The 17,494-nt window shown below is 42.4% G+C and overlaps 1 protein-coding gene across 1 annotated transcript; it reads right to left on the bottom strand.

Annotated features, from left to right (window-relative positions):
• Positions 1-4,773: 4,773 nt before the first annotated feature.
• Positions 4,774-10,832, bottom strand: LOC139540304 (dual specificity protein phosphatase 6-like). Its single transcript, XM_071344045.1, has 3 exons — positions 9,868-10,832; positions 9,221-9,655; positions 4,774-8,154 (listed from the first exon to the last, which is right to left on the bottom strand). Exons 1-3 carry the CDS (start codon positions 10,265-10,267, stop codon positions 7,841-7,843), a joined length of 1,149 nt encoding a protein of 382 aa, XP_071200146.1. The 5' UTR covers positions 10,268-10,832; the 3' UTR covers positions 4,774-7,840.
• Between the last annotated feature and the right edge of the window lie 6,662 nt (positions 10,833-17,494).

The following is a 17,494-nucleotide window of genomic DNA, read 5'->3' as shown; positions in this document are numbered from 1 at the left end:
ATATACACAATCATAAAATAAATCCATTAATATTTTGTTTCGGAAGGTCATATAAAAACATGATACAAGGCAATTTATTTAAAACAAACCGAATAGCATGTTTTGAGTTATGGCTGCGCCATGCCAATGAAATCAACTTGTTTGTTTAGCAGACATCACAGGCCCTGCCCTACCACAATAGAACACACATATTTTACAGTAAGAACATAATGAAATATCCCAAAATGCTGTTGCTGATAGTCACCAGTAGCATACTCACATGAGGAATGCATGGAGCCATGGTTATTCTAGAAATGTTATATTTGTTGTTTCATGTTCGGCAAAAGTTGGTTAATTAGAAACCTTGGAATATGCTCTTTCTGATAGCGTGTAGCAATCAAAACATCTGACCTGCATTGACCTCTGCAGGATGATATGGATTAAGTGCTATTTGGTAAACTCCTAGTTTCTTTGTTAATGCACACTGTCAATGCAAGCTACGCAGGTAATCAGTCTCTTTATTCTCTATTCGACAATTGATAATAATGTCACCCATCAGACTGTTGTCAATTTCATCTTGACTTTCAGTCACATCAATTATTATTGTTATTTTATGTGTGAAATTAGTTCAAATATAGTTTAGGTTTATTTGGATGGGCCAGCTGGACGGGAAACTGTTGTCTCAGAAAATACACATTTTACATTTACATTTAAGTCATTTAGCAGACGCTCTTATCCAGAGCGACTTACAAATTGGTGCATTCACCTTATGATATCCAGTGGAACAACCACTTTACAATAGTGCATCTAACTATTTTAAGGGGGGGGGGGGGTTAGAAGGATTACTTTATCCTATCCTAGGTATTCCTTAAAGAGGTGGGGTTTCAGGTGTCTCCGGAAGGTGGTGATTGACTCCGCTGACCTGGCGTCGTGAGGGAGTTTGTTCCACCATTGGGGTGCCAGAGCAGCGAACAGTTTTGACTGGGCTGAGCGGGAACTGTACTTCCTCAGAGGTAGGGAGGCGAGCAGGCCAGAGGTGGATGAACGCAGTGCCCTTGTTTGGGTGTAGGGCCTGATCAGAGCCTGAAGGTACGGAGGTGCCGTTCCCCTCACAGCTCCGTAGGCAAGCACCATGGTCTTGTAGCGGATGCGAGCTTCAACTGGAAGCCAGTGGAGAGAGCGGAGGAGCGGGGTGACGTGAGAGAACTTGGGAAAGTTGAACACCAGACGGGCTGCGGCGTTCTGGATGAGTTGTAGGGGTTTAATGGCACAGGCAGGGAGCCCAGCCAACAGCGAGTTGCAGTAATCCAGACGGGAGATGACAAGTGCCTGGATTAGGACCTGCGCCGCTTCCTGCGTGAGGCAGGGTCGTACTCTGCGAATGTTGTAGAGCATGAACCTACAGGAACGGGTCACCGCCTTGATGTTAGTTGAGAACGACAGGGTGTTGTCCAGGATCACGCCAATCACTCTGGGAGGAGGACACAATGGAGTTGTCAACCGTGATGGCGAGATCATGGAACGGGCAGTCCTTCCCCGGGAGGAAGAGCAGCTCCGTCTTGCCGAGGTTCAGCTTGAGGTGGTGATCCGTCATCCACACTGATATGTCTGCCAGACATGCAGAGATGCGATTCACCACCTGGTTATCAGAGGGGGGAAAGGAGAAGATTAATTGTGTGTCGTCTGCATAGCAATGATAGGAGAGACCATGTGAGGATATGATACATTATCATCTTATTTTAGTATTTACAGTCTATGCACTTCTGCATCAATCAATATATTTTCTGACTGATTTGCATTTGGTTTCCTGAGGTATTATTTATTATTTATACAATTGAAATATCAACGGTCAGAATGACTGTCATGGCCATTTTAGTAGTTATGGATTTCCAGCACTCTGTGTGCTAGCAATGATCAACAATCAATTTGACAGAGCTTGAATATTCTTTTTTAAATAATAGTAGTAAAAATGTTGCACAATTCAGGTGTGGAAGAGACTTACCCAGAAAGACTCAAAGCTATAATCACTGCCAAAGGTGCTTCTACACAGTATTGTTACAGGAGGTGTGAATGGTTATGTAACTTAGATATTTCTGTATTTCATTTTCAATACATTTGTTTTCACTTTGTCATTATGGGGTATTGTGTGTAGATGGGTGAGAGAAAAAATATGTTTAATACATTTTGAATTCAGGCTGAAACACAGCAAAATGTGGAATAAGTCAAGGGGTGTGAATACTTTCTGAAGGCACTATATTTCACAATCATATATCACACATTGATATCCAAAACCACTGTCATGGTTAAAAAATAAGATATTTAAAAATGTCCTGCCCACAAAATATGGCCATGTTGCAACAGGGGTTGTGACGACCCGCATCAATAGCATAGCTCTCCCAGAGCGCTGAATGACAGGCCACTCATATCAGCTGAGGAATGGAATGTCTGTGTGGTGTGCCCCCTTCAAGTCACAGCCAGCTGGCCCCTGCCTTCACTGATCTGATCTAGGGGCTGTTCACAGGAAGTCAACGGACAACCAGGAGCTGTCAGGAGCCAGGTCTGACTCAACTACTTGACTTTAATCAGACATTTCGCTCCAAGAGTAGCTGGGATCAAACAGAGTTTGTGTGGATAATGTCAAACAACGTATGTGAGTTTGTATTGAAATTACATCTTGAATGTGAGACTATTGAGCACAGCTCCAGAACAACTATGTTGACATCTGGTTATAAACAATTGCCAAAAATGCACCCATTATAGTCAAACATGTCACCATATGTTACAATTGTTTTGAAGTAACTCTGTCTACACACCATTTTGTCTACATACAAAAGCTTTCTCTTTTCCCCACACACATACATAACTACCTTCACCCCCACCCCTCCAGTGCCCTGTATTGCTTGTCATGTCCCAAAAGAGGTGCCTCCGTGAGAGTGAGGGGTGAGGTTGCCAGTCCCTCTCCACGTCCCCATGCCCTTCTAAATATAGAGAGGTAGTTTCCTGTGCCCTGTAATACGGGGCATTAAAACAGCAAAGGCCAGGCCAGTGGACAGGAAGAGCCAGCATGAGGCTCAGAGAGCCTGGCGTACCACACATTCCCCCCAGCTGTCAATCAACAGTCCAACCCAACATTACATCAGGGGGATACTAAATATAGTATAGTCGCTCTGGTACGGTGTCTGCACTATATTCTCTCTGGCACAGTGTGGTTCCAAAGTACTATTGATAATTTATTAGAGGTTCACTGCTAAATAATATGAATTAGCACATATGCTAATATGCTAAAAATACATTAAAAATATTATTCTCATGAACCATAGAACCAAATGACACCAACTTTGGAATGTAGGTCCATTGTGCATGTCTTAACTTAGTTTGAAAAAAGCTAATTGGTCAAAAGATGGCTAAGTTATTGACAAATCAAAAATCCGATTTTATGTGTTATTTTAAACCACCGTAAATCCACTGCACAGTGGTCTATCAACTTGAAACTTGTCATCGCAATCATGGACATTCATAAGATGAACCCCACCGAATTTGGTATTAATCTCTCAAAAAACAAGTAAACTATTAACAACTCATTCTTTGCATGTGCAGCGATAATGCTCAGAATCATCTGCAATCGTCTTCTCCTCATGAACAATACATCCGATTCACTTCAAATGTTTTATTTAGGCACATTAGATGCACGTTAGCACATAAGCTACTGTAGTTCCTACATGATAGAGAGTGCTTTGTTATCCAACTGATCTTGTGTCCTTTCTGTCAACCTGTGAACCCAGTTCATTGGTGCTCGCAGTTATATTTTGAATGTGTTTAGTTTGTGATGATATGAAGTAAAAACTTTTTTTGTGAAGCCCTTGAATTATGTTTCTTTGTGTTAAAAAATGTTAGAGATCTTGGAAATGCATTGCTTGACAATTCAGATCATAGCATGTGGAAATCCTAGGTCCACCATCTGAAAATAATTGGCTAATTACGGAGTTGCATGTACTGTAGGCCTATAGATAGTCCTGATTTGATGTCACACCAAAGCATTAACACACTAATACACTCCAATAGCCTATATGTACTAATATATGCGTGTGTGTGTCACATGTGCATGTGACACACAGTCACTTCACTGACACGGCATTATTTAAATGTGTGAACAGCTGTTAGCATTGAGTGTGAACATGATCTCCTGTTTAACCGTGAGGATTGTCTCGCACCACACCACGCCATCCACAGTGTCAGGGAACACTATGTTTAAGGACTTTAAGTTCCCTTTGATGGGCTGCTTTGCTCAAACAAAGGCCATCACCTTCAGGAAGTGCCTCAGGGACTGACTGTGTGTGTGTGTGTGCCACAACCTAGAAAAACCAGTCCTTCAGAGATTCAGTCAAGCAAGCTGTCAGTGTGACCGGAATCACTGTGTGTACTTCTAATTATGTACAGCACATGTTCAGTAACATTTTGGACGAGTTCCCAAAAGAACATAATGTGCCAGTGAGACACATCATGTTATACAACACTGGTGGTGTGACAACGTGTTAAGTGTTATTTGTATTGGATAATTGGTGCATTTGAGAGCAGTATTAACCTTTGTGGTTAAAGAACACCCATTTGTTTGTGAATGGCTCCTTCTGTGTCATCTGGCTGATGATTGTCACGTGCACACACACACACACAGTATGTGCGATGGTTAAAGTGGAACCGAGGAGTTGGAGGGTCCACTTACAGTACATAAAGTCACTGTGTGGACACTGTGTAAAAAACATCAACAAATTGTTGAGCAATGAAAAAAGACATTGGTAGAAGTAGACAAAATAGTAATTTATTAATAACTTATAATTTCTTTACATTCGTAAGAGAGGAGTGTAGACTCGAGGAGTGGTGGGTGTTGAAACCAAAATGTCTTCCCCCATAGACAGGCCTCCTCTCAGAAGGGAGGGACAACAAAAACCAACAAAAAACTGCATTTCACAGCGGCAAGGTGAGCAAGGCCTACTGCTTTGTCAACATCTCCCAGACTTTGAAAAGCCTTGACCACAGATAAGAATTAACTTATGTGAACCCTCATTGTTCCCCACTAAACATCAACATAAACAGAACGTAGCAATCTTAAGTTGGCTTCCATAAAGCTATTTCTACCTTACTTAACCGAATGACAAATCAAGTTTCTTAACATAGCCATACACTGACAGTTTCAGTGATTTGTTGTAAAATTATTTTAACAGTAATTTTGCTGTGGCTCAATTTGGTAGAATTGTGATAGGTGGTGAAAGCATAGTTCGGGCAAAGTCCTTTGAGGGTCAATGCACAATAACACATCTATGTACTATGAACTAAGGCATACAACCAAGGTGACTCTGATTTGTGTGAGGGTGGGTGCAAAAATGGCCTGTCGGCTGAATTCATATATAAAGCAAATATATGAAATATATTACACATATACATTTTTTTTACGATTCTTGGAAAACCACACTACATTTTTTTGGCATAATAAACTTAAACATACTGATCAATAAACAGTTGGTTTGCTTAAATAAAGTAGAAGATTGGAAAAAAAATCTTCAGTACCCACTTGTTGCAAAGGGTATACTAGCGCAAGGCTTTACTTTATTGTCTTTTATATTAAGAAATATACACATGTATAAATGATTCAAATGATTCCACACATGTAAAATTGAGTTCAATATACGGTGGCGTCTTAACCGGGGGTGTTTTACCCTAAACAGGCAAATCTTCACAGAAGATATGTAATATGCACCCGAAAAAAAGTATTGAAGGTGCAAGTGCTAGCCCCAAAAACAAAAAGTATTTATAGTCATATACAGTGGGGAGAACAAGTATTTGATACACTGCCGATTTTGCAGGTTTTCCTAATTACAAAGCATGTAGAGGTCTGTAATTTTTATCATAGGTACACTTCAACTGTGAGAGACGGAATCTAAAACAAAAATCCAGAAAATCACATTGTATGATTTTTAAGTAATTAATTTGCATTTTATTGCATGACATAAGTATTTGATCACCTACCAACCAGTAAGAATTCCGGCTCTCACAGACCTGTTAGTTTTTCTTTAAGAAGCCCTCCTGTTCTCCACTCATTACCTGTATTAACTGCACCTGTTTGAACTCGTTACCTGTATGAAAGACACCTGTCCACACACTCAATCAAACAGACTCCAACCTCTCCACAATGGCCAAGACCAGAGAGCTGTGTAAGGACATCAGGGATAAATTGTAGACCTGTACTAGGCTGGGATGGGCTACAGGACAATAGCCAAGCAGCTTGGTGAGAAGGCAACAACTGTTGGCACAATTATTAGAAAATGGAAGAAGTTCAAGATGACGGTCAATCACCCTCGGTCTGGGGCTCCATGCAAGATCTCACCTCGTGGGGCATCAATGATCATGAGGAAGGTGAGGGATCAGCCCAGAACTACACGGCAGGACCTGGTCAATGACCTGAAGAGAGCTGGGACCACAGTCTCAAAGAAAACCATTAGTAACACACTACGCCGTCATGGATTAAAATCCTGCAGCGCACGCAAGGTCCCCCTGCTCAAGCCAGCGCATGTCCAGGCCCGTCTGAAGTTTGCCAATGACCATCTGGATGATCCAGAGGAGGAATGGGAGAAGGTCATGTGGTCTGATGAGACAAAAATAGAGCTTTTTGCTCTAAACTCCACTCGCCGTGTTTGGAGGAATAGAAGGATGAGTACAACCCCAAGAACACCATCCCAACCGTGAAGCATGGAGGTGGAAACATCATTCTTTGGGGATGCTTTTCTGCAAAGGGGACAGGACGACTGCACCGTATTGAGGGGAGGATGGATGGGGCCATGTATCGCGAGATCTTGACCAACAACCTCCTTCCCTCAGTAAGAGCATTGAAGATGGGTCGTGGCTGGGTCTTCCAGCATGACAACGACCCGAAACACACAGCCAGGGCAACTAAGGAGTGGCTCCGTAAGAAGCATCTCAAGGTCCTGGAGTGGCCTAGCCAGTCTCCAGACCTGAACCCAATAGAAAATCTTTGGAGGGAGCCGAAAGTCCGTATTGCCCAGCGACAGCCCCGTAAACCTGAAGGATCTGGAGAAGGTCTGTATGGAGGAGTGGGCCAAAATCCCTGCTGCAGTGTGTGCAAACCTGGTCAAGAACTACAGGAAACGTATGATCTCTGTAATTGCACACAAAGGTTTCTGTAGGAAATATTAAGTTCTGCTTTTCTGATGTATCAAATACTTATGTCATGCAATAAAATGCAAATTATTTACTTAAAAATCATACAATGTGATTTTCTGGATTTTTGTTTTAGATTCCGTCTCTCACAGTTGAAGTGTACCTATGATAAAAATTACAGACCTCTACATGCTTTGTAAGTAGGAAAACTTGCAAAATCGGCAGTGTATCAAATACTTGTTCTCCCCACTGTATACATGTATGTTCAGATAGAACAATCATGTCTCTTTGGCACACCAGCCTTTCGTCGTGAAATTAAACGTACACTTGACCACCAGATCACTTTACGTCTCTTTCAACGCGTTGACAGAAAAAAATTGAGGCAAAAACCCAGTCCAGTCTAAAAGTAATATAGGGTTCTAGAAAGTTAATGTGATTTCTTCTCTCTTCCCCCATTCATTCTTTCTTTCTTTTTCTGTCCCCGTTTTTGCAGCAGCAGAGCCTTTTGGCAGACCGACCACGTGCCCCTTCAGCAGCCATGCTTGGCAGATGCTAACCTCAAGCCAACTGTGTCAATAACGGCAGGATGTCATCATGTCACAACAGGTGACGGAAATAAAGTAGAGAAACATTGCAGCGTTTCAGGTTTCATTAAATCTCCAAGCCAGTAGGGGGCGACGATGGCGCTGCCTCACGTGGACTCCAGAGGGTCCAGCTGGAAGACGTTGTGGTTGGTGGGGGTGGTGAAGTACAGGGGTTGTGTGGGGGCCACAACCCGGTTATCGCAGGGGCTCTTCAGGCCCAGGGTACGCTCAAAGTCCAGGAGTTGGCCCATGAAGTTGAAGTTGGGCGAGATGTTGGACTTCTTCATCTTGACAATGTCGTAGGCGTCGTTCATGGACAGGTTGAGCTTCTGCATGAGGTACGCCACGGTGACTGTCACTGAACGGCTGATGCCGGCCAGACAGTGGACCAGGACGCCGCATTTCTGACTGCGAGCCTCATCTGAGAAGGAGAGGAAAAAAGAGGAAGAACATGTTATAGACTTTAGTCAGATATGCATAATGTGTATTCTGAGAATACACAGCGATACAAAAACAATTGCTCTGAACATATAGATACTGAAAAATAACCTTAGGCTGTGGAAGGGCAACCAGATAAAACAGTGACTGTGGTCAACACTGATTAAACCAGTTACACGTTTAAGCGGCGGAAGTCTGAAAGGATCATAACAGTCTCAGGCCCAGACACATCCATCAACAAACCGCTGTGGTACTCTGCGCATAAACAGAGCCGACATTCTTTAATTTGGCCTGGAGTACCACGACTTGGAAATGGACTATTAACGCTCTATCAGGCTGCCCGAGTTACTTGATAATGGTGCCATTAGGGCGTATAAACGTAGGAGTTATGAGGGCACCCTGTCAGGGCTAACAGGATGTCAACAGAGCCTGTAAATGGCTCTCTTTGTGAAGGGAACACACCGTTGGGCTGTCCTAGATTACTTTCAATGGCTGCTTCCTTCCTGTTGTGCTCAAATTACCCCCTCCCTCCGCTCTGTCTCCCCCTCTCCAATTTCCACACAGGCCTTTGTAATACAATTACACAATTACACAAGCCTGAGGTAAGCTAGGCCCCGGCTGCAGACCAAAAAAACAGACACAGGAAGTGTTCCATTGAAGTTTAATCATTGTAATTTGGGAGTAGTTTATTGTTATGGGGCATAGAACTAGAATAGAATGTATCTGCTTGGCACAATGGACTTAATCTGGTTCCCTCTGTAGTATTCTCCTTGATTGACTGATAAGAAAGTACTCTAGGACACATATAATCCAAATTGCACAATAACAACTAAAGAACTTCCTGGTGATAAGATATCTTATTAATACGTTTAAGTTCCTGTACTGTGGGCCCGTGGTTTTCACGTGTTAGGCCAATATAAGCGTAAATGTACAACAACTATAAAATAGACCTGTTTTATTTATTAACCCTGTGCGTTAAAATTAATTATTGTGCGTAAATTAGAATAGGAGAGCTATCCGTGCGCTTGAATGTAAGTAATTGCGTTTACCTATGAAGCTAATGGCTTCCGGGAAGAACTGTGACAGATTTTGGCTCCAGTGATCAGAGATGGGGATCTGCTTGTACTTGAATTCCCCGGCGTTCTCGAACATGTTGGGCAGGTTCGGAGTCACGTTCAGAATGTACTTAATGCCGAACTCTTCTAGAATGTCTAGGTTGGTGGAATCCTTGGCGCAGCCCAGGTAGAGGTGCGGGAGGATCTCCACTGGGAAGGAGGGCTGTGGGTTGGAGAGGGGACTGCCGTCTGAGTCTGTGGCGCTGCTCGGGTCCCTGTCGATGTCGGACTCGATGTCGGATGAGTCGGAGCTTATCCGCAGCCCCCCGAGGCCGAGCACCTGGGCCGTGGGAGAACTGCTATTGAAAGAGCCATCAAGATTGGTCTCGCACAGGGCAGGGAACTCGGCTTGGAATTTATTGAAACCACCTGTAAAATGAAGGAAATAATATGGTTAGACAAATCCATTCATATGACAGGCCGAGGCTACACAATGTGATGACCAAATATATTTGCGTTATCATATAGGTTTTAGCGCCAACTGCATGCAAATGTTCACTTATTCATTATTAATGTATTTACCGAATTAGGCCAACATTTTAGTAGAAAATATGCGCTTCTGGAAAAACAACAACACTCACCTTCAAGGTAAAACGCCTTGTAGCCCTCGTCTTTCATCTTCTTCAGGAGCAAGCCCAGCACGAAGCCCCCGTCCACATTTTCGTTCCATTCTCTGCTGAACTCGTCATACAACACGATAGTGTCCGTCTTGCACCTCCGCGCAAATCTCTCCCGGTCCTCGCCGTTTGAGAGCAGGCACTTGATGGGAAGATTGCCCTTCTTCAGCCGCCGGAGCATCAGGCTTGGGATGGCCACGTTAATCGCCGTTTCGACGTGCGAGGACTCGTATAGCTCCAGCGCTCTGCAGTCCATTACCAATAGGCAGTCTTTGCGCGTCTGGAGCTGCTTTTGCAGCCACTCCACGGTCTTGCTGATTGCCATTACCGATTCGAACTGAGCGGGCTTGGGCTTGTCAAGCATTTAGCGAAACAAATATGTTCACTTCACTGCAGGAAAATTATGTGGTTGGTCCCTGTAGGCTACAGCAAAAGGCCGTCAACGTTATGACGAATGGAGCATTGAGGAAATGGCAGCGCACACTGGTCGAGAAAAAAATATATTCTGGAATAACTGCAGAAATGAAAACGGATATCGGCTATTGCATTTCTCACGAAAATCAGCAAAACACGAATTTCTTAGATATCCGACTGCAGATTGCCTATACACTAGCACTCATTCATGCAGCGGCTGGAAGAATGTCCATGTATTTATTTATCAATGACTCACTAGCCAGCACTGACGTTGTCTTCGTATTATATAACTCAGGCTTTTGCTGTACAAAATATTCTTCTTATGTAAAAATCAAAATGAAACGGATTGATTGCAGGACAGTTGCAAAGCATTTGTCACCAATTTCCAATAATCTATTTATTCTTCTGTTGTCTATCCACAACCTTCTCGTTGTGAATAAGCCTCTTTTGTTGTTGTCGAGGCTGGTTCGTTGATGTGCTTTCCGCAGCGCCAAGCGAGTGAATGGTTACAAACGCGAGGCGTTTCAATGGATACATTATATCCGCCAGCCAATCAGAGGGCGCCGAGCAGTCGTTGCCCTGGAAACGGGGCCGGATGGAAGAAACTGTGTTGATGAATTGTTAATAAGTTTGTCATTCACAAAAACGGAAAGGAATTTCCGCTCGGGTTCAAGTGAGTGCAAACAAACAGAAGCGGCACTGCAGGGGAAGGAAGGAGAAGGCTATTACTTATTGCGTAGAGGGGGATCCTACCTTGTCCTCAGATTTCTTAATGTCAAAGTTGCGCTATAACAAGATATGTGCACGGTGAGGCAGAGATGTAGAGAGGTAGCCTATTTGCGTACGGGACACATTATTGCTTTTTTGAACGTTTTGGAACCTCTGTCTAAATTAATCCGTTTTTCATTGTTGTATTTGTCAATTAAATAAAACATGTTTATGATTCCATGACATTTTAAATAATTTAATTAATACATGGATATATTGCAATTTAACATGGTTTGTAAATTATGTTAAGATTCCAATTCATTGGGCGGAAAAGATGTGCATAATGAATGCGTAAAATCAAACGTGGACAAGTTTCCAATGTCCATACAAAAGTTCACCTACAGTAGATCTGTGCTACACACCTACAGTAGGCTATAGGCCTATGATACACAGAGGATTAAATACAGTTGAAGTCAGAAGTTTACATACACCTTAGCCAAATACATTTAAACTCAGTTTTTCACAATTCCTGACATTTAATCCTAGTAAAAATTCCCTGTCTTAGGTCAGTTAGGATCACCACTTTATTTTAAGAATCTGAAATGTCAAAATAATATTAGAGGGAATGATTTATTTCAGCTTTTATTTCTGTCATCACATTCCCAGGGGGTCAGAAGTTTACATACACTCAATTAGTATTTGGTAGCATTGCCTTTAAATTGTTTAACTTGGGTCAAACGTTTCAGGTAGCCTTCCACAAGCTTCCCACAATAAGTTGGGTGAATTTTGGCCCATTCCTCCTGACAGAGCTGGTGTAACTGTGTCAGATGTGTAGGCCTCCCCTTGCTCGCACACGCATTTTCAGTTCTGCCCACAAATTTTCTTTAGGATGAGGTCAGGGCTTTGTGATGGCCACTCCAATACCTTGACTTTGTTGTCCTTAAACCGTTTTGCCACAACTTTGGAAGTATGCTTGGGGTCATTGTCCATAAGGAAGACCCATTTGCGACCAAGCTTTAACTTCCTGACTGATGTCTTGAGATATTTCTTAAATATATGCACATCATTTTCCTACCTCATGATGCCATGTATTTTGTGAAGTGCAGTCCCTCCTGCAGGAAAGCGCCCCCACAACATAATGCTGCCACCCCGATGCTTCACGGTTGGGATGGTGTTCTTCAGCTTGCAAGCATCCCCATTTTTCCTCCAAACATAACGATGGTCATTATGGCCAAACAGTTCTATTTTTGTTTCATCAGACCAGAGGACATTTATCCAAAAAGTACGATCTTTGTCCTCATGTGCAGTTGCAAACCGTAGTCTGGCTTTTTCGTGGCGGTTTTGGAGCAGTGGATTCTTCCCTGCTGAGCGGCCTTTCAGGTTATGTCGAGATAGGACTCGCTTTTGTACCTGTTTCCTCCAGCATCTTCACAAGGTCCTTTGCTGTTGTTCTTGGATAAATTTGCACTTTTCGCACCAAAGTACATTCATCTCTAGGAGACCGAGCGCGTCTCCTTCCTGAGCAGTATGATGGCTGCGTGGTTTCATGGTGTTTATACTTGCATGCTATTGTTTGTACAGATGAACGTCGTACCTTCAGGCATTTGGAAATTGCTCCCAAGAATGAACCAGACTTGTGGTCTACAATTTTTCTTTTGATTTTCCCATGTTGTCAAGCAAAGAGGCACTGGGTTTGAAGGTAGGCCTTGAAATACATCCACAGGTACACCTCCAATTGACTCAAATTATGTCAATTAGCTTATCAGAAGCTTTCAAGCCATGACATAATTTTCTGGAATTTTCCAAGCTGTTTAAAGGCACCGTCAACTTAGTGTATGTAAACTTCTGACCCACTGGAACTGTGATACAGTGAATTATAAGTGAAATAATCTGTCTGTAAACAATTGTTGGAAAAATGACCTGTGTCATGCACGAAGTAGATGTCCTAACCGACTTGCCAAAACTATAGTTTGTTCACAAGAAATTTGTGGAGTGGATGAAAAATGAGTTTTAATGACTCCAACCTAAGTGTATGTAAACTTCCGACTTCAACTGTATGCTATGGTTTTCTGAAACAGAAGTGCATGGGTTAAATGCTATAGCGCCTGTCGTTATAACATCGTTATCCTTTTGCTACACAAATAATTGGGTTTCAGAGCTTTGTCTGGGATCAGTTTACGTTTTATTGTTAAAATCATCTCTCTCTCTCTCTCTCTCTCTCACTTGTCAGCCATATTGGTTGGCCTATCGCTAGATTCTGTTATGTCCTCTCTCACACCTCAGTAATCTGAACTGTCTTGCATGATGTCACAAAACAGTACCACATAAGAGAGTAATGTTTATCTTGTGAAATCTTAAGGCTGTTTTAAGTTAAATTTGTTATGAAGCAGGGATGTCAAACTCAATCAGTGCACAGGGCAACATTGAAAAAACACTCGTCTAAGGCACTGCATCTCAGTGCTAGAGGAGACACTACAGACATCCTGGTTCGATTCCAGGCTGTATTTCAACCGGCTGTGATTGGGAGTCTCATAGGGCAGCGCACAATTGGCCCTGCATTGTCTGGGTTTGGCAGGTGTAGGCCGTCATTGTAAACAAGACTTTGTTCTTAACTGACTTGCTTACTTAAATAAAGGTTAAATTATATATATTTTTTTATTGTAGGCCAGCCATAACCTATTATGTTTGTTTTTACAAAAAAACTTGCATACAACTGCAAACTGGCCATTGTTTGAATAGAAAAAATATGGCCCTTTGTAATGTCCACTGATGTAGATAGGATGCTGTATATAGCATTTTAACATATTAAAACAAAAGAAGAGATAAATTATGTGTGTCCAGCCTTTGTTGCTATGCTTGCAGATGGATAATATGCTAAGCAAAAAGGATTTAATAACTCCAAATAACAACAACTTAGCTAGGCGGGTTGTAACATTTAGACTTAAAACATGTTTTTCATTTTGTGGTACTGCAGGATCCCTGGTGCGGTTGAATGCAGCATTGCTGTATGGTGCACTCAAAATGTATTTAATTGAGTAGCAAGCCTAGGCTATTGCTCAAATGTTTCTGTAATTGACCTGCATTTGCATGGTGTTTTGTTGCAGGTTTTGTATTTTGGTTATTCATTGACAAGCTTTAAATACCAAAGCCAGACTGCAACATTTTAGTAGCCTAGCTAGGACTGTGGACTGTGTCTGTACACTTTCCCTCCTCCGCTGTAAACCGTACACAGGAAAAGCAGTGCAATTGATGTTGGATTCAGCAACGCAATCTCACCAGGCTGTAATTTTATAAAGTATGTAGGCTACAGCAATTACTCATTGGTACCGAAACTTGTCATAGACATTTAGCCTACAACACGTTTAAACTTTGGGTCTGGCAGAAGATTCGTTCAGTGCCATTAGTGATATGATACAGGGCACTGGCTAGTTGTGTGTGGGTGTGGGGCTGGGAGGAGGGGTGCGTGGCAATGCACTGCGTGCAGCAGTTTGGCAGTTTTATTTATTTATTTGTATTTAACATTTATTTAACTAGGAAAGTCAGTTAAGAACAAATTCTTATTTACAATGACGGCCTAATGACGGCAGTGCTTGCTGTGACTTGTAGTGCAGCTCATCGCGGACAGTATGGAAGAGGGCCGAAACTAATTGACAACCCAAATCATTGCGCAGGCCAGATAGAAATGTGTCATGGTCCGGATTCAGCCTGCAGGCTTTGTGTCTGACACATGTGTTATAAAGCCGTCATAACACTGTCATAAGAAAACCTAACATGCCAACACTGTAAGACTTTTCTGTAATTTCAACAGTAAAACACTAGGGTGCACAGTATAATACAATAAACATGTTTTACAGTCTACAGCATTAATGGTTTAGATTGCACTGTATTATGGGTAAAATGCTGGAAAATACTGTTATTAACTGTAATTCGGAAGCCTCCTGTAAAAATTACTCTAACATGCTGTACAAATAGGAAGACTGGCGAATCATTTCTAACCCCAGACCATCAGGCTGCTGAATAGTCACCACTACCTTTGATGTCTTCACTATTCTTCTACAATGTAGAAAGAATAGTAAAAATAAAGAAAAACCTTTGAATTAGTAGGTGTGTCCAAACGTTTGACTGGTACCACGTGTTAACTTCTTGTTACTTCTGTTGTTAATTTGTTGATAATGTTATTATCAATTTGAATAAATGTATTTTATCTACAAAAGTATTGTTTTTCTTACATTTAGATTTCAGGTAGAATTTCACAAAATGTACAGCATTATCCTGGTACATTACAGCATTCCTGTAAATTTACAGCAAGGATGCTCTAATGTGTCTTTACTGTAAGCAAATAGTACTGTAAAACATAAGCAAAATTACAGTATTAAGCTGGCCACTGTGGTGTCAGTATAATGTTGTACATTTACAAGGAAAAGTTTTACAATGAAGTTAGGACAATAGTGATCATATCATGCCGCTGTTGATTGTATTTACTGAATTTTACTCAGGTGACATTATGAGCTTGATATTTTTTTAGTGCTTAGGGATAGTGCTTAGGGATATCCCATGCAAACACACACACACACACACACACACACACACACACACACACACACACACACACACACACACACACACACACACACACACACACACACACACACACAGGATTCTCTTAGGCCGAGGTGAGTCTGTGTAGTTATATGAAATGTGGAGCAGCACCAGCAACAACAGACCTTTAACCCTTCTGCCTGTCACATTTAAATAGCCCCATGTCCTGGCTGAATGGAGCCAAGCTGTTTCTTTTCAGGTTCAAATACATTCTCTCTATTTCAAGAACAAATGGCCCCTTCCCCCTTTACTCCCTCCCACATCTCTCCCTTTCCTCTTTCTCTATACCGTCCATCTTTCAATCTCTCCAATACTGATTTCTCTCTTTCCTTTCCCTTTATTCTTACCCTTCTCCATTCATCTCCCTCCCTCGCTTTCCCGTCCCCCCTTTCTCTCTCCACCACCCTCCCTCCCTCGCTCTCCTGTTAATCTACTTGCCCTCCTCCTTGTTTCTCAGCCACTGGGTGCTTGTTGTCTAACTGGGAAATCCTTTGTCCGTTCACAAAAGCTCCCTGTATCCAGCAGTCGTGAGTTCTGGACTGGAGCCACGGCACTTTACAGATGGGGTCGGGGAGGGAGTGTGTGCGTGCTTGTGTGCATGTGTGTGTGAGAGCGTGAGGGAGAGAGAGGTTGACCGAGAGAGAATGTGTGTGCATGTGTGATAAAGTGTGTAGGCTGAACAGGGTAGCAGTTTAACTTTCTATGGCCGGTTCACAATATTCAACTTCCTGTAAGTTCCCTACGTCGGCCACCAATGGAGAGAAAGTTCCAGACATCCCAGAAAAGACACAACACAGAGACCTGTCAGACTACTGTCACTGGGTGATAAGAACCACCGTCTTTCTCCTGTTATCACAACAACTATGTTATCTGATGTAGTCAACCCAAACTGGGATCACAAACACACACACAATGTAACATGCACTCACTTCCATGACAACTCATCAATTTCAGCTTTAACCCAAGCAAGGTGAAGAGGGCAACTTTTGCTAAATGCTTCCATGTACCCAAATGAGCAGCATATTATACTCCAGTTGGAGCCTGAGATAATGAAGAATAGCACCGGATGAGATGCCTGCCGTTTTACGGGCTAACCAGTTGTGCTATTTTGTGTTGTTTCGTGTTGTTTGTAACTTATTTTGTACGTAATGTTTCTGCCACGGTCTGTTATGACCGAAAAGAGCTTCTGGATATCAAAACAGCGATAACTCACCTCGAACTGGATGAATATAATTTCTTTAATGAGTCTGATGCAAAGGGTTTACTGCAGATACCAGACCAGGCCCAAATCCCCATCATTCACATGAAGAAAAGACGCCGTTGCAGTGGACGCAGGTCCGGGTGCCTTGTGAGAATTTGTCAGCGTGTGGGTAACTCACCTCTACCATCCGTCCTATTGGCCAACATAAAATCATTGGAGAATAAACTGGATGAGCTCCGTTCAAGACTATCCTACCAACGGGACATTAAAAACGGTAATATCTTCTGTTTCACCGAGTCGTGGCTGAACAACAGAATGGACAATATACAGTTAGCTGGGTTTTCCGTATATCGTCAAGACAGAACAGCTGCCTCTGGTAAGACAAGGAGTGGCAGTCTATGCCTATTTGTCAATAATAGCTGGTGCGCAAAATCTAATATTAAGGAAGTCTCGAGGTTTTGCTCGCCTGGGGTAGAGTAGCTGTAGACCACACTATTTACCAAGAGACTTTTCATCTATGTTTTTTGTAACTGTCTATTAACCACCACAAACCGATGCTGTCACTAAGACAGCACTCAACGAACTGTATAAGGCCATGAGCAAACAAGAAAATGCTCATCTAGAGGCGGCGCTCCTAGTGGCCGGGGACTTTAATGCAGGGAAACTTAA

This window comes from Salvelinus alpinus, chromosome 15, assembly GCF_045679555.1.
Source record: "Salvelinus alpinus chromosome 15, SLU_Salpinus.1, whole genome shotgun sequence".
Classification (NCBI taxonomy): Eukaryota; Metazoa; Chordata; class Actinopteri; order Salmoniformes; family Salmonidae; genus Salvelinus; species Salvelinus alpinus.
Note: the sequence above shows the minus strand (reverse complement) of the source record. Positions and strands in the feature narration are given on the sequence as shown.